The sequence below is a fragment of the Martes martes genome, assembly GCF_963455335.1.
Source record: "Martes martes genome assembly, chromosome: 5".
NCBI lineage: Eukaryota > Metazoa > Chordata > Mammalia > Carnivora > Mustelidae > Martes > Martes martes.
The window spans coordinates 137,833,292-137,851,758 of record NC_137892.1 but is presented as its reverse complement, the minus strand read 5'-3'; the positions used below and the strand labels follow the sequence as shown (position 1 = coordinate 137,851,758).

The 18,467-nt window shown below is 36.7% G+C and overlaps 1 protein-coding gene across 1 annotated transcript in view; it reads right to left on the bottom strand.

Annotated features, from left to right (window-relative positions):
* The window catches only part of LMBRD2 (LMBR1 domain containing 2), a 39,856-nt gene that overhangs the window by 15,802 nt on the left and 5,587 nt on the right, over positions 1 to 18,467 (bottom strand). The window contains exons 2-9 of the mRNA XM_080804871.1: positions 13,635 to 13,871; positions 13,279 to 13,376; positions 11,612 to 11,707; positions 8,283 to 8,450; positions 6,832 to 7,042; positions 4,458 to 4,532; positions 3,289 to 3,402; positions 2,741 to 2,924 (exon numbers count right to left, since the gene is read on the bottom strand). Of these exons, the coding sequence (XP_080660997.1) occupies positions 2,741 to 2,924; positions 3,289 to 3,402; positions 4,458 to 4,532; positions 6,832 to 7,042; positions 8,283 to 8,450; positions 11,612 to 11,707; positions 13,279 to 13,376; positions 13,635 to 13,808 (1,120 nt within the window). The 5' untranslated portion in view covers positions 13,809 to 13,871. The remainder of the gene's footprint in view (positions 1 to 2,740; positions 2,925 to 3,288; positions 3,403 to 4,457; positions 4,533 to 6,831; positions 7,043 to 8,282; positions 8,451 to 11,611; positions 11,708 to 13,278; positions 13,377 to 13,634; positions 13,872 to 18,467) is intronic.

Sequence of the window (18,467 nt, the reverse complement as noted above, 5' to 3'; positions counted from 1 at the left end):
AGAGGCACTGAGAAATTGGTCCAGATGAAAGGAAACTAAGGGGACATGACACCTGAATGCGATGCATGATCTGGGATTTTCAACAAAGAATATTTTGGGACCATTTGCAAAAACTGATTAAGGTCTATTGATAACAGTTGTTATCAAAGTTCATTTCCTGATTTGGTCATTGTATTTGGTTATATAGGGAAATGTCTCTATTTTTAGAACATAGATGCTGAAACATTTAGGAGCAAAAAGTCATCATATTCGGATTCAACTCTGAAAAGATTAAGGAAAAATATATATACAGAGAGAAAGATAAAGCAAATGAATATGGTAAACCGTTAACATGTGGAGAATGTGAGTGAAGGATATACAAGAATTCTTTTTACTATTCTGGCAACTTTCAGTTCAGTCTGGCTTTAGGTAAAAAATAAAAGACAAGAAAAAAAAGTTCCCCAAATTGAAAAGCTGTATTTTCACTTCATTCACAGAGGTGTGGAGCTCTTGGCTCACACTCTAATAAATCTTTCAACCCTACTCTCCGCACAGTTCCTAGTGAGTTCAAGGTCCACACTGGTGATCCTTTTTTTCAGTACCCTGGGGTCTTCTTTCACATCCTTGCCCTCCTTTCCTCCTGTGATCTCAACCTCCACTGTGCCTTCACAATTCATTCCCACGGCCATCCCTAAACCTCTTACCACCAATAACTCCTGCCCTTTTAATCTCATTACAGTGGCCCTGTTTCCAGGCAATATCTTCACCTAATATTCCAATTACACTGACTGACCTTACCTGAACTAATACTCCATTCATTCTCCACCTTTTGTATTGCCGCCTTAACACCTGGTATCCTATTGCTTTCTTTACCAGCTCCGATTCCACCATCTTTGAGGATAATTACTCTCCAACATTCCAATTTCTTTGCCCTCTCTTCTTTTCTGCCCTTGCTAAGTGAAACCACACCCTGGTTAGATCCAACCTTCTGGCTGCTCTGGGAGCTGCAGCCTGCAGAAGACACATATCTTTGCGGACTGTTTTCACTCTAACTGTTTAATCCCCAGCTTCAGGTGGACCCTGAGCACTGCCCGGCTAGCTTACTACAATTTGCCAATCCTCTCCCACGCCTTCTCTCCTTAGCAACTATTTTGTACCTTTTCTTCTTTCTTCAAATCTCCAAAACTTCTTCCCCTACACTCATTCTCAGCATTTCACTGAGAAGCTGGCAGAAGGGAGCCTCCCCAAGTTCCCACCACTACCTCTTTTTACCTGCTCAGGTACAATCGTGCCTTACTTCCTAATCGAAGGGCATTCTCTGTGCTGTTCACTATTTCCCATTTCATCTCTCCTCCTCATGGACATCACCCCAGCCATTCTCTTCTCTCATTACATTTCCTCTAAGGTATCATTCCCAAATCACATGCTATAATTGATCTTGACCCTGCCATCCTCCTTCCGCTACTACCTCTTTTCTCTACTCCCTTTTATAAGCAAAACATTTTGAGAGTTTTCTATTCTCCCGGCTTCTAACTGCTCTTTAAACTCCAACTGGGCTTTCCTATTCCCTCCACCTCCACGTCACTTCTCTGAAATCCAGCAATCAAGGCTTCATGGGCATGACAGTAGACCCATCCACATCTGGAAAGGTACTTTATTTACGCACCACTTGCCGCAAGACACCTCACCATCCTGCTTTTCTTCCTACTTCACTGGCCACTTCCCATGTAGCCTTTTCCTGGTTCCTCTTCATGAAGCTGAAGTCTGCCTTATGTTGTGCCTCAGCTTGGTCTTCAGAGTTTGTCTTCTCTCTCCCAATCACTTCCTTGTTGATTTTATTCTGACTCAAGGCTCACTGATACACTGATGACACCCTGATTTATACTTATAGACCAGACTTCTCCCCTGAACACCCCTGAACTCCCATTTCTACAGCCAACTACCTACTCGGCACCTTCTTCACACCTTTATGTGTACACTGCCTGTTTTTCTCACTCCATAAAGAGGAAGTTGTCTTTACATTTATTGATATATACCAAGCACCCAACAACAGATAGCATATATGTTCTCAAATATTTGTTAAATGAATGAAAACAAGTATTTCTTTTATCCAATTAGAAAAGATCTTTGCTGAAGTTTTCCAAGATATGTTATGGCCATTATGTCTTTGTACTCAAAACCAAACATGAGAAAGAGAATCAGGTGAACATAATTGTTTATTTAGATAAATAAGGTAAATGGAAGTTCTAATACTATGACACTTTGGTACGTTTTCATTAAATTCTTCATATTAAATCTGATAATGTTTGAAGAGTGTCATAAATAATCATTAAAGAAAATGAAATAATTATGGCTACTTAGTGTAGGTCATGTAAATAGACCAACAGATGCAAATAAACAGGACTTCTTAGGGGAATAGTTTAGTTGTATATCAAGACTGAAGAAGGGACCCAAGCTTGTGATGTAGAATTGCTTAAAATTCTACTTTAAGTATATATTATGAATACATAATATTCCTGATGTATGCATATATTTTTGCATAGGATTTTGATAAACTTTGAAGTAACAGTGCAAACTGACAGATTATCTGTTAATATAACCAGTAATTTTAGAGGGGGATGTTTATCAGATATATAATATTACCACACGATATATGTCAAATAATACAAATACAATTCAACTCTGCACTGGTGAAAAGATATACTTTTTTCCTTTAGAAAAAATTACCATTAAATTTTGAAATTTATGTCAAATTACATACCAACTGTAGGATTATAAAAATACTGGATAAATTTATTTTCTGGCTCTGGTGACTGGAAGGTGTGAACAAACTGATGAGTAGCACTAGTTTCATTTTTTGCTACATCTTCTAGATAAAACGCTTGCTCTAAAAGAATCCGCCACTGTACTTGAGTTCGACGGTGCCTTTGAACTGAATAAATCACCTATAAAAGAGAACGGAGGGGAGGGGGAAGGGAGCAGAATATATCTGTCAGTGTTCTGATCCAACAGTGTTTCAGGAAGATGCTGGTTATCACAAAAATGGCAAAGTGTTAGTGGCATTTGCTGGGTTGGGCCAAGGATATTAATATTCTAGGATATATGTAACAATTTGGCTCAGTGAATAATTCTCCTTCCCCAAATACCAAGAGTACCCCTGTTGAGAAATACACAGTTAAAACACAGGATCAAAGCACAGAATCAAAGAAAGTTTCAAATATACATTTATTCCAAATTCCCTTTTTGTGGGCAGTAATTATAAAACTAAGATCCTTAGCAAGCAAAAAAAGGTATTATTAATAAAGTTACCTGCTTATGTAGTTTCACCAGACTCTTTTCACTTGGGTAGGTATTATGCTTTTCATCAAAATCTTCATAATCATCCATGTTCCTACCCATTTTTTCCTGATATTCTGTAGGGCACTAAATGGGACAAGCAGATTTTTAAATTTCATTTGCAAAAAAATTAAAATTTTATTTTTACTATAAAATCTTCCATTCCTGGGCATATCTAATTTACTCAAAAACATCTTCCTCCTTTACTGGCATCTCTAAACAGCTGGACTTTAAGTTGCTGACATTTCGTTCAAAATATTTTAAATGTATTGAGTATTTTCTTACCCCTATTAATATTAACCTTTATGATCAGATATAGTTGCTATGGTAGGGTAAGGGAGCTAACCTACATGAAGCATTGAAAGGATTAGGTTATGTAGACACCTGATCAATTATTTTCCTACCTAAAATGAAGACAAATCACAACAAATCCAAGATGCTGAATTTTTAAAGATGTGGTACAGAAAAACAAACACGTATATGATGTGGAGTCATCTGCCCTATCAGTCATTCATTACTTACCTGAGCTTGGGCAAGTTACTTAATTTCCCTGAATTGATCTCAAAAGATAGCAATGTAAGAGAAATGATGAGAGAACCGATTCTCATGACCATTATCTTAGCTGAAGGGAACACTAGCTAGTAATAATACAATAGATTTAAGATAGAGGAAAAGAAATAGTTCAGTGGTTCTATGGTTACAAAGACAATGACTGAGCAGCTCATTTTTGGAATAATCATTTTGGAAGTATATAAATAGCCCTAATTCAACCCCAATGCAGCAGAACCTTAATTGCATTGTGTCCTGCTAAATATCTGTGTTGAATATCTCATAGGGTCATTCAGTTTACAATGTACTTCATATATCATAAACTGACACACAGGAAGTGAGTGAAAGAGAACATTGAGGCCCTAGTTTATCAAGGAGATATGCCTGTAGTGACCACATTCAATGACACTTAAAAACTGTAAAGGTCCATCTCCATTGCTGTCATAGCAATTACTACACATCATTTACCATAATCTCTACATCTACATTTCAATGAAAAATACTGCCAATAATTAAATGTCAAACTTGTAATAACAACTGGAACAAATTCTAAGTGCAAATTACTACCGGTTTATGAGGATATGCTTAATTACCTTTTTAAGTATTGTATCCACACATTTTCTCAATGGGTGATTATACTTGATGCTTTCATTCACTTTGCGAACCTCCTATAAAAACAGTAAGAGGAATAAAAATATTTCCATTTCTATACAGCATACATTTCAAATGAGACTATTCTAGGTACTATATATGTTCTCACAAGTTTAATTCCAACCCAGACTACTCAGCATATACATGAAGCTCCATTCACTGAATAAAAGTTCTTAAGAACATAAGTAAAAATACATAGGTCTAGAATAGCAATACTTATACCCTCAGGTTTTTACTACTTTCTAAGATTTACTCCCTTATCATTTGCTTACTTGGTACACAAAGATGAGTAAGCGTTATAAAAAAGTCATGAAGGACCAGAAAAACTGTGATGCTGTGCCCCTCCACCTTGCATAGGAAGCTCAAATATCTCATTACCTAAAACACACTGAAGAAACTAGAGGAAGCAATAGAAAACTAACATCACAAACCACCTGCTCCTTTCCAACGACTTATTTGTTCCACATTTGTTTATTAAGAACACACGAGGGGTGCCTGGGTGGCTCAGTGGGTTAAGCCTCTGCCTTCGGCTCAGGTCATGATCTCAGGGTCCTGGGATCAAGTCCCGCGTCGGGTTCTCTGCTCGGTGGGGAGCCTGCTTCCCCCCACCCCGGCCTGCCTCTCTGCCTACTTGTGATCTCTCTGTCAAATAAATAAATAAATAAATAAAATCTTTAACCAAAAAAACAAAAAAACACACTAGATGCCAGCACTGGGCTAGGTGTAAAGTCACCACAATCCATGCAGGAGGGTGCGGTAGGAAGACACGATGTTACAGGTCTTTAAAGACTGTCGGCTGGTGGTGCGGTAATAAGCAATTCAGTGAGTATGAAAACTATAAAGGTATAAAGGGGGTCAGGGAGGGGAATCTTTAGAACCAGTAGTCCCAAAGAAGAGCAATATTCTATAATAGTAACGAATTTTTTTAAAAGTGAGAACGACTAATCTAGACAAAAGAAATGTGCATGTTCAAGGGCTGGGAGGCAAGAGAACTGACCAGGATATTACAAAGAACATTCTGATTGTAGAGGAGAGAATGGCCCTAAGGGATACAAAACTGGAGGCAGGGAACCCATCAGGCATATAGACAAAATTATGAAAAAAATATACATATAACAAAAAAAAATCACCTCCCTTAATATATGGAAAGTGCTTAAAAATCAAGCGAAAATTAGGAAGACACATAAGAAATACTATTGGTCAATAAATGTCTGGAAAGCTAGTCAAGCTCCCTAAGAACAACTACAAATTTTAAAAATAAGAACAGTTTTCTGGCAAAATTATATAGCCTCTTTGAAAGGTAAATTAGCAATACCCATCAAAATTTAAAATATGTAGACCTCATGAATAATCTGTACCAGTAGACATTGCTCCTGTTGGGAGCTTAGCTTAATGAGGAAAACAGACATTATTCGAAAAGAAATGGTATGGAAAGTGCTGTGTAATCTAGCAGCGGAGGCCTTCTGATAAACTGATGACTTAAGCTGAGATAAAAAGCAGGAGGAGTAAGGTCAGCCGACCAAAAGAGGGAGCAAGAATATTCCAAACAGCCTGTTTAAGGCTCCAAGCAGAAGTGCACAGGGAGTTTCAAGGAACTGAAAGAAGTACAGTGTGACCAGGGGGGAAAGGAGGGTGAGCGCCTGAGCAGCACTTGATCAGGCTGAAGAAAAGCAAAGCGCTCCAGATGGCCTTAGTAACAGTTTACCTGAGGTCAGTGAGCCAGGCCTAAATGTGGGAATGACAGGAGAACACCTGGGTTTTTAAAAGACGCTTGAATCATCACTGCATTACAGTTTTCTAGTATGAAATTGCCTTCAAGCTTTGTTGACTTATTAGCACAACTCTGAATGTGAACCATACAGTCTGGTTACATATTGTACATAAAAATACTGAATTTTTCCTTAAAATTCTTAAGCCATATTATACAAAATTGAGTACTGAAACAGTTAACTATTCATATTTACTATACCTGTTATAAATTTAAGGTTCCTTTAAAAGTTCCTAACTTCTATGAAGTGTACAAAGTATTTGAAATACTGCTTATTTTCTTCATATACCTTTAAGAGTAAAAGAGGGGCGCTATTCAAAGTTCCCAAGATGACAATCATAATGTTGCACTGTTGAACAGATTCGCACCGAATCATTGGTGGTTGGAAGATGGAGGGGACATCTCATGAAGCTGAACAGCCAACAAGAAGCCATGCTAATCATCTGGATATTCTGAAGGACCACACATGACCACAGGGTAAAGCCTGTGTGCTAACAGCAGCAGCAACCAACCAACCGTGATTGGCCGTAAGATTTAAACTTGCATACCTCCATGACATCTTCTAAAGTCTCTTCCGCATCTGCTTTCTCTGTCATCAGTTTGGCTGCCTTAAAATACGTTTTCATAAGTAGATATCCTCTTTTTGCTCCATTCCAGTATGACCGAGGAATTTCTACCAAACCATACCCTAGCAACAACACGAGAAGGAACAGGCCCCACGTATTTGCAGCAGCTATCCCAATTGTCTGAAGCTGGTTCCTAGGAGGAAACATACGCAGATAATTTGATAGATAAATTTTTCCAACAAAATGTAACATAAGACTAACCAGCATTAAATGATTTTTTGAGAAAATAGCCCTAAACGATGGCTAGGATTTTATATGAAAAAAATTGTATCTTCCAAGCCTCAGCTACTCTTTTAGCAACAGCCAAAAGATAATCTGTGCGTTTTAAGGGGAAGTAAGAGCGTGACTTCAGAAATAGACTTTAACACAGGAAACTCTGCTTCCATTATAGTTAAAATTAGAATGTAGGATAATTCCTGGCAAAAAGTATATGTATTTTGTTCAAAGAAAAGATACTTTTTTTCATTAGGGGCTATCTTATTCACCATTAAACAATAGAAGCCTGAAAAAATTTTAAAGCCTAAAAATTTTTTAACTTACTTTGAGGCACACCTACACAAACCTCAGGAATGCAATAGTGAGAATTATCATTTCTGCTCTATTCCTAATTTCTGAGATGTCTTCATATGTATTATATAGATCACAAGCATAAAAGAGATTTCAATTTTATTATTATGTCTGAATCTAAGGTCAGAGAGAAATATGCCCTCAAACTACAGTCAGAACAAAAGAAAAAAATATTCTCAAGTTCTGAGGCACTTAGGTGGCTTAGGCAGTTAGCGTCTGACTTTTGGTTTCTGCTCAGGTCTTGATCTCAGGGTTGCGAGATCGAGCTCCACATGGGGCTCTGGCTCAGCATGGAGGCAGCTTGAGATTCTGTCTGAAGTCAGTTTGAGATTCTGTCTTTCCCTCTCCCTCTGCCCACCTCCCTCTCAAGTGTCTGTGTGCACTTGCTCGCTCTCTCTCTAAAATAAATCAATAAATCTTTAAAAAAATACTCACACGTTCCAATGAAAAAGAAAACTAGTTATTTTGTCATATACAAAATCATACACCTGAACCTAACAGTACACTGTATATTAACTAACTGGAATTTAAATAAAAACTTAAAAAAATTCATAAGGGTTAACACAGAGCTATCAGACAAAGCATTAGTTCTTCATCCAATAGCTATATTTAAATATATTATTCCATTTTTTCTTCTTAGTAATAGGGATTACTTAGATTTTCTTTTTGGGGAATCTATAAAACACATGACTTGATATGTTTATCAATGAAATGTCTGTTTATCAGCATATGTGAGATAAAAATAAATTTTAAAAAATGCAAATACACACGTTTTTTAACAACGTTAAGAAGACAACTTTTCTTACCATTCTAAGTGCAAATGTGGGTTTACAGCTACATAAATTAAAAATGCTCCAAAAATCAGCAAATAGGTGCCATAATAGATTGCATTCTCGATCAGTGCAGTTTTGATCTTTCCAGTGATGGAAAACCCTCCTGATCTTGCATATGACTGCATGAAAGGTAACAGAATCCTAGATAGTTGGAAAAAATATGATTAGAGAAACAACTGATGTCTGTTTAACCTCAAAATAGCAGGATTATGTGAACCTCAATTTCAATGTGCAGTTTTCATAAACAGGTATGATTTTTAATAATTATTAATAACATGAACTCTAATAGATGACTGAGTATTTTTGTAATATTAAATTTTGGAGAAAGCAAAGCACATTTCTGGGAGCAAAACAGGTCATAATGACCAGCAGAGAGTACAAGTGTGAGGGACTTACAATGAATCTAAAAAAAAAAAAAAAGGCTTTGAAGTCATTATAAAGACTTTGGACTATTCAGACAATGAGGAATCTTTTTCTTTATAGGGGACATGATCAAATTGAAGTCTTCTATAAACTGATAAGGCTTCAGCAGGAAGAATGGACTGAAAGGGAACAAAACCGGGACTATGTGGGAGAGGGTAAGGGGTGGTGATGTGGTAAGAAGCGGGAGGGGCGAAGACTGGCTGTGAATACACTGATTTGAAGTACTTAGGACACATCTCAAAGGAGCTGAAAAACAATCTGAGGGTTTTGAAGGGGCGGGGGGTGGGAAGTTGGGCCAGCCTGGTGGTGGGTATTGCGGAGGGCATGTATTGCATGGAGCACTGGGTGTTGTGCATAAACAATGAATTCTAGTACACTGAAAAGTAATTTTAAAAATTTAAAAATTTTTTAAAAAAGGAGCTACACAGGAAGTAGTTGGCTATCCAGCTTCAGAATTCAGGAGAGAAGAGTGGAAACACAGATAAATTCAGGAGTCCTCACCACATCAGTGGTACTGACGTGACACCCGTAGATGACATTTAGAAGACTGAATATGTAGAAGGAGAAGGAAAGAGCTGAGGCTGAGCCCTGAGAAAAATTATCTTTTAAGGAACAGGGAGAGAAACAGGAGGAGAAGAAGCCAGCAAGGGAGACAGAAAGAACAGCAGAGAAGGATGGGAGAAAACAAAGGAGCATATGGAGGAGAAAACAGGAGAAGGAAGTATTTCAAAGTGGAGAGAGAAAACAATAATCAAATGCTGCCAAGAGGTCAAGTCAATGAAGATTTGTGTGTGAGAGGAGAAGTGGGGCTAGAAAACAGGCTTCAATGGGTTGAGGAAAGAGTGAACAATGAGTAAACGAAGACAGTACATGTAGACAATTCATTTGAGAAGTTTGGCTGGATAGGATAAACTGCGGCATAGTCACATCAAGGAAGATTTTTCAGAAACAAAAAAGAATACTGATACACACCATGCAACACAGATGAAACTTCCAAATTTGTGAGCCCCGAAAGAGATGCAGAAAAATACATACCATACAACTCTGCGTTTACAAAGCCCCAATTGGCAAAGCTGACCTATAGGGACAGATGTCAGAATCATGGCTACACTCGGGAGGATATGACTGGGACAGGGGTATGAGGGAAGCTTCTAGATGTAGCATAAACATTGTTAATGTTCTATAATATCATCCGAATGCTGGCTATCCAGCTGTATTCACTTTGAAAAAAGTGAAACTAAACACAATCTGTCACCTTTCTGTACCAATTTTTACTTCAATAAAAAAGTCTCCCTCCAAAAATTAAGCTGTGATAAGTAGACGGATGAGGTTAGAAGCCAGGAAGTTGGAAAGGGTTGCATTTGAGAGATTTTTTGGCTTTTTCTTTCTTTTTCTAAAAGGATGAGCGAACTCTGTATGCTTTGTTGAAACGGGACGCTGCGAGTATAGGTAACAAGAGCTGAAGGAGATGCGTCCCTATTTCAGGAAGAGGGATTTCACTCTAAAGTCACTTTGAGAGTGACTCATTCTTTGAGAGGAAGGGAAGAGGTTGGGTTGGTAGGTGTGCTGGTGAGAGGCTGAAAGAGCTGTCATCCGATGACTTCTATTTTCACTGTGAAGTAGAAAGCAAAGTTCTCTGCAAAGGGAAAAGGTGATTGATTCTAGGACGTAAAGGAGAGAGAAAGAGCCACAAAGAGAACAGCAGAGGTCTGAAGTCTTGCTGTGGAGAATGAAGAGCAAGAGGACTAGAGATACAAAGGAGGAAAGTCTGGCAATGCTGAGGGCCCAGAGGAGTTCAATGAACATGAATTTACAGGAGCGCTACTCTACTCTACTGTGTGATTTTTCTCTTGAGATGTTCAGTAGCTTCAGTTTTAGAGCTTAGTTGCCTGCAGAGTATCTAAAATGCTCAGTACATAGTGAATAATGTGTTTGGAGCACAGCAGGAAGACAAAGTTTCGGTGCACCTGGGTGGCTCAGTCGGTTAAGCCTCTGACTCTTGATTTTGGCTCAAGTCATAATCTTGGGGTCATGCAATGAGGCCCCACCACAGGCTCCATGCTGGGAATCTTAAGATTCTCTCTCTCCCTGTCCCTCTGCTTCGACCACCACCCTCTCTCTTAAACAAGCAAACAAAAACACAAAGCTGTAGTGGGTGGAAACATTGGGAATACATCGGTGGCTACAGCTAAAATTAGAGCTATACAGGAAGGGTCAGGTAACAAGATGACCAAAGATGAGACCCTAGGGAACACCAACATTAAGGAAGTGGGCCACAAAAATAAAACCCGTGAAGAAAATTCAGCAGGTTGGGCTAAGCAGAAAAAAAGAAAACCGGGAACAATGATGACCTTAGCAAGAGCAGTTTCATATAAAACTGGGACTGGAAGAAGACTGAATTGAAGAATGTCAAGAGAGAAGGCAATAACTAGAGAGGAATGGTGGCAGGAAAAATTTCTTCTTTCTGTTCTCTAGTTCTTGTTTGTCTGGCTTTTTCCTTTTCTTTCAAGATGGGAGAGAACCGAATGAGCAGAAAATAGAATATACAGATTTAAGGGGCCTCTGGTGGCTCAGTGGGTTAAAGCCTCTGCCTTTGGCTCAGGTCATGATCTCAGGGTCCTGAGAGTGAGCCCTGCATCAGGCTCTCTGCTCAGCAGGGAGCCTGCTTCCCCCCCACCCTCACTGCCTGCCTCTCTGCCTACTTGTGATCTCTGTCAAATAAATAAATAAAATCTTAAAAAAAAAAATGCAGATTTAAGAAAAAAGTAAGTAACATTTGAATAAATTCTAAAATATGAAGATTCATGAAGAAAGCATAATCTTTTTTTTAACTTTAGCCAAAATTTTAAACATTTTTTTTATCCTTCACTGCCACTTACCATGTCAAAAATTGTGATGTCCAATACACTACCCTCCAGAAAATTGGCATGATTCCATCAGGAATGTAACTCCATGGCTTGAAACATGGATGTTGGCTGTTTAATAACAATTTAAAGCCAATTAATAAATGAAGACTACTTAAATTATACAATTAACTTGTGCATGGCAAAGTTCATTTACATTCAGATGTTAAATTACTGATTCTAACTTCTAAAATTTCATAGAAAACTTGTAATTCAAAGCTGACTATCAAACTAAAAAAACACACAGAAAGGAAACAAAACAGTTTGTTCTAGAAGAGGAATGCCATTTAAATTTTCAACTTTCAGTGTCCTTTTAATTCTTGAGCAATAAGAGGGCATAATGTTCACCTAATAGATAATGTGACAGTCTTTGAAAGTGACAGACTTTAAAAGTGAATGCATCATGAAACTAAATCTCTGATTTGATTGCCTTTAAAATACATACCCCCTAAAAAAAAAAAAAAAACAAGATAAAATAAAGAAAAAAAAATAAAATAAATAAAATACACACCCCATTTGTGGGTTGGTTATTTCTTAGGGAGGAGGGAAAAGGGAGGCGAAAGACATTAGGTGATTAACTCCTGAAACTGGAGCCCTAAATATCAGTCACTGTAGCATAGCTCCTATGGAGAGAGATACCGGCATTTGTATAATTCTGTTCGAATTTTCTGAAGATATGTGTATCTGACCATAGATTCTTCCATTAATAGTCTTCCTAGACTGTAAGGATATCGTTTAGTCCAGGAGCTCCCAGCAATTCACAATTGCTACTGATCTATATCCGATTTTTAATGTGCCTTAAAGGGGAGTAACATCTACATTTCAAATTTACCCTTATTCAGGTTCAAAAAAAAAAAACATAAAAGATGCATCGAGAAAAATGCACACACTACTTAAAGCACTGGTAAAATGATAAAATAGTCAACATTTCTCAAAGTTTTTTACTTGGAAGTTTGATGTGAATTTAACATAACCTTTCAATAATTTAGCTTTGTTTATTCTCAGTTTAAAACTATAAACAATTTCGGGGCGCCTGGCTGGCTCAGCTGATAGTGCCACTCTTGATCTTCAGGTTGTGAGTTTGAGTCCTATGTAGGGTATAGAGATTATTTAAAAATAAAATCTTTAAGAGAGTAAAAATAAAAAATAAAACTATAATGATTTCAAAGGATGCACAATATGAAAGGAACATCCTACATACAGAATAATCTCCTTACCCTTTATACAACCTTGTAAATAAGGCAAAAGAGAAAATGATTGTCCCGTTTTTCAGACCAGAGGGAGGCTGAGAAGAAAAGTAGCACAGGAAGTCACATTCTTAGTAAGAGATAGAACGAGGGCTATCACTTAGTAAGAGATAGAACGAACAAAAACCAGGTCTTCTAGAACTTTCTCCTTAACATCTACTAGAAGGTCTTGTGTACCAATAAATACTCAAAATGTATTTAAGATTTAAATTTAGATAGAACACAATGTAATTAAAAGTCTATTAGCACAGGACAGAAGTGGAGTAGGGGGGATGAGTAGAGAATGAGGATCAACTTTTATAAAATCCAAATGGTAAGAACTGACAATGGTAAAGCAATTTTTCTCATCTACCCTAGTTTTAAAAACAAACAAACAAACAAACAGGATGCAAATACCTGGGACCTGGGGTAGCAGTTGCGTATAATCCTGTGATGTTGCTATTCTCAGGAGGGCTGGAGTTTGCAGCAGCATGCTTGCATCGGTTGTATATGGTCTAAATCAATGAACACATGGTTTAAAAATGAAAACCAGAAGGTTGTCAAGTACTTAAGGGATACGGGAAGGTATCAACCTACCCACCAATTACCTTCCTGGCTGTAATTTTTAATGATCAAATTCCTATAGTAAGATTGAAATACAAAATATTCAGTATAACCTTATATAATTTAGCTATCTTAAGAACTAACATATCTCAAATATGCTGTATGATTACAGTTGCCTCTGGATTGCAAAACTCAGTTTCACCTCTTACCGTACTAACATCCAGAGGCAGTATGAACACGATAAGAAAGCAGAGATACCAAGCTAGCAGTGTTCCGACAATTACAAGTCTGTGCTGTTTCTTGAAATCTCCATATCGATGAAGTAGGAATAATGCCAGAAAAAAGACAAAAACAATCTCGAGTCCCAAAGCTGCACCACTCATTATTGAATGTTCACTCCGACTAACCGAAGTCACTCATGTACAGATCTGGGTCATATCTGTAAACTGGAAAAGAAAAAAAAAAAAAAAAAAAAAGGCAGCATTAACAAAGGAAATAACCACTTGGAAATGTCCTAAAAATTTCCTTATTAATGTATTAATAAATTCTTTGGAAAATTGTCAGGCTTTTACATTGAACTACAAATAAAAGGAAAAGGATAATTCCTATTCTCAAATATACATCTTATTTTTTTAAAGCCGATCTTAAAAATTTCACATGAACTATATCTTCAGGAAAAAAAGTTATCTTAATGAAAATTATACTACTTCTAAAAATATTACAATATAAGAATATTACATGAGAACAGTTTTAATGGTGTCATTTGGAGTTTGTTCCTTAGGTTAAAAGTCCCAACAGAGATTTTATATAAATACACTACTGACTAGATCCTAGGAAATTAGATATTTTCTAAAATAAAGTTTTCTAAGTCATCCATAACCCATTACTTAAAATATTCCAAAAGAGGGAGAGAGAGCATGAAAAAGAGCATTTGAAAGTAACATTTCCTTTGTTTGAAACAGTTTTATTTTTTGGTGATAATCTTGTCTAACAAATGTAACAAGTTGAAATTCTCACTTATTTACTGCTTCACAAAATACAGTTGACCCTTAACAACATAGGTTTAAACTGTGTGGGTCTGCTTCTACATGGATTTTTTTGATAAATAGAGTACTATAAATGTATTTTCTCTTCCTTATGATTTTCTTAATAACATTTTCTTTTCTGTAGCTTACTTTATTGTGAATATATAATATATATACAATGTATATTGAATCATTATGTTGTATACCTGAAATAGAGCACTGAATATTAATTATATTTCAAAAATACTCATATTACAAAATAAATATCAAGTTCATCCAGTAAAACACACACACACACACACACACACACACACACACAGTTAATCAGCTGTTTATGTTATGGTAAGGCTTCTGGTCAACTGTAGGCTATTAATAGTTAAGTTTCCAGGGAGTCAAAAGTTATACACAGATTTTCACCTGGACAGGGGATCGTCACCTCTAACTCCTGCATTGTCAAGGGTCAATTGCATACTTACCACTTTCCGTTTATCTATCTAAATCTTATTTTCTTTAAAGAAAGTTATTATTAAATGCAGAAGAATTTATCAATGATTATTGAATAAAGTCATACATGAGAATATTTTTAATTATAAATGCCAATAATACAGATATCAGCAATGGTTTATTTATCTCTCTACTCCTATAAAATAATTTACATTTTTTTTTAAAGATTTTACTTGTTTGTCAGAGAGAGAGAGAGAGCGCACAAGCAGAGGGAGCAGCACAAGCACAAGCAGCAGGCAGAGGGAGATAGCAGGCTCCCTGCTGAGCAGGGAGCCCCACGCAGAACTTGATCCCAAGACCCTGGGATCATGACCCAAGCCAAAGGCAGACACTTAACCGACCGAGCCACCCAGGCAACCCTAAAATAATTTACCTTTACTAACTGAATGCAATGTGTTCTTTTCACCTTTGTAAAATCAATCTTAGGCATTTTTGTTTGTCTATGGACTAACTACAATATTCCAAGGAATTAATATCTTAACAGAGAATCAAGGCTGTGATGCAGAGTTAAAGGTGTAATCAATAAAATACTTCAAATCAACATCTGCAATCAAAACTAGTTATAAAACAAAGAAAGTTTGGGTTTTAACTGGCTAAATTTAAATTCATGTAAGAAATATCCTTACATGGAATATCACAAACAAAAAACATATATAATAAACTATTTTCTTATTTCTTTATATTGTTGAAGTACTTTCTATTCCTCTGTGCATTTCAACCAATATTTTCATATTTCTTAAATATCTAAAATTGACCCCCTCTCATCACTATGACCACATCCTGCCATTTTTCTTCAAAGCACTTATCCACTTAATATAATGTATGTTTACATTTTTGTCTCCCTGTAACCCCTTCCTCCCCACCTCCACCCACCTCATGAGAGCAGACTTGACCATTCAGTACTATATCCCCAGTCTCTAATATAGATAGTGTCTAGCATAGAGTAGATATTTAAAAAATATTTGTTGAATGAATAAATGAATAAAAAACTTACTCTACACTTTGGTACATACACTATTTTTATTAATGCTGACTATAAAGGCAACATAAAATTCCTGCTATGGTCTCCAAAATTGATATTATAAATACTTATTACAACTCAAAGACTTAATAACTGTCATTATTACGACTCAAAATTTTGAATTTCATATTCTATGAAAAAAATCTATACCATCACAATAAGAGTAAGTCAAATCTTATTTGTAAGCCAAGAAAAGATTAAGTGGATAGCTCACTGCAGAATGTGCTGATGACAACTATTACCTCTTTCAAGATCCAGCTTTTGAAAAAACATAATTCAATGTGAATTTAAATGTAAGGCAGTTACTGTTTGAAAATCCCTTCATGGTTTGACCTAGATATTTATTTTCCTGAAATCGTCCAGTCCAAGGAATATGATAATCATAGAAAAAAGACTGAGTATCAGAAATTACCAAGGAAATGCTAAAATATGGCAGAAGCAGATGATGGAATATTGTTGAAGTGTAAGAAATGATGTTTGTTAAGATTATTTCATAACATTAGAAAATTACCATAATATTAACTGAAAAAACCCACAATCCATACATTTTACATTTATTATAATACGCATGAAGAAAACTAAGATAAAAATGAAATATATGAAGACATTAAAAATAGATGGCAAGTCATGGGCATAAAAAAACAACAAAATCAGTTATGAACTTGCTACGTGCTACTAATATTCTTTTACAATGGCTGTCAATTTTTTGGTCTGATTCATAGTACTTTAAAATCTTGTAGATGAATAAACAGAATTGGGACGCCTGGGTGGCTCAGTTGGTTGAGCGGCTGCCTTTGGCTCGGGTCATGATCCGAGGGTCCTGGGATCGAGTCCCACATCGGGCTCCTTGCTCAGCAGGGAGCCTGCTTCTCCCTCTGCCTCTGCCTGCCTCTCTGTCTGCCTGTACTCACTCTCTCTGACAAATAAATAAATAAAAACTTTAAAAAAAAAAAAAACAGAATTACGGATCCTTTATTCTAGTAATAAAGAAATGATTTGGTTATATCTCTTCCCATTCTCAGTGTAATAGTCTCCTATTCCTGTTATAAACAATTCCTATAAACTTAGAGGCTTATAACAACACCCTTATATCATAGTTTCTGTGGGTCAGGTATCCAGGTACAACTTGGTTCAACTAAATTCTCAAGATGGAAATCAAGGTGTCAGCAGGTTTGTGTTCATGTCTGGAGACTTTGGGGGAAAATGTACTTCTAAGTTCATTCAGGCTGTTGGCAAAATTCAGTTTGTTGTGTTTATGGGACCAAGACTCCGATTTCCTTGCAGACTGTCGGGTGGCATTTGTCCTTAGCTCCAGAGGCCTCCTTCCAGTCTTTGCATGTGGCCCAGTGTATCTCAGAGTCAGCAATGGGTTGTCAAATCCTTCTCAGCCTTGGAATCTCAGATTTTCTTTTCTACCCTTAGCTGGGAGAAAATGCTTTAAAGAGCTCATCTGATCTCACTGGGAAAATCTGAATAATCTAGTTATATCAGTAACCAAAGCTGTAAAAAAATAATTCCTCACTTGATTAAGACATAGATATCCTTGAGGGTCTATTATTCTGTTAAACACCATCTATTTCTGTTCAAGCTGAACTCAAGTTATCTTGTTATGATACAAGGTTAAGCCTGGGGTCCCATTAAATTGGAGATGGAAATTGGGGTTTCCCTAATCTGAGATGAGAAAATAATAGTTTTAAAGTCTATATCTTTGACCTTGTACCTAAACACAAGTGAGGAATTATTTTTTTATAGTCCAAAATGATAGCACTTTCCTAGGTTCTTTATGAATCTTATATCCTATAGCTTGTTTTGGTTATTTCAATTGAAAAATTTTGTGTCCAAAGCTAAGTGCACCTTATCCTCCACCTGATCTAATTACTTCTATCTTAAACTCATAAAAGTCACTGTTAATTAAAATCTAATAAAAATAAAGATTAGACAACTCAGGTTTGGTTTATTGAAAAAATTCACCACAGGGAGTACAGCAATTTGGCAATATAGACCAAAGACCTTAAAACAGGTACATATCTTGGGGCGCCTGGGTGGCTCAGTGGGCTAAAGCCTCTGCCTTCAGCTCAGGTCATGATCCCAGGGTCTTGGGATCGAGTCCCGCATCGGGCTCTCCGCTCCTTGGAGAGCCTGCTTTCTCCTCTCTCTCTGCCTGCCTCTCTGCCTACTTGTGATCTCTGTCAAATAAATAAAGAAAATCTTTAAAAAAAAAAAAACAAACAGGTACATATCTTTTGTCCTAGGAATTCCTCTTCAAAGAACTTAAAGAAAACCCAAAATGTGAACAAAGATTTATCTATAATGTTATTTTTCATGGCAGCATTATTTAAACATGAAAACATAGAAACAATATCGTTTGTACTAAATTGTCCAGGAAGTCTTAAAAATGTCCTCAGTCATATTGCTGTCCATTCCCTTTCTGCAAAAAGCAGCCAAGGGTTTCATAAATCACTAATCCTGCTAACCTGTCCATGACTCATGGG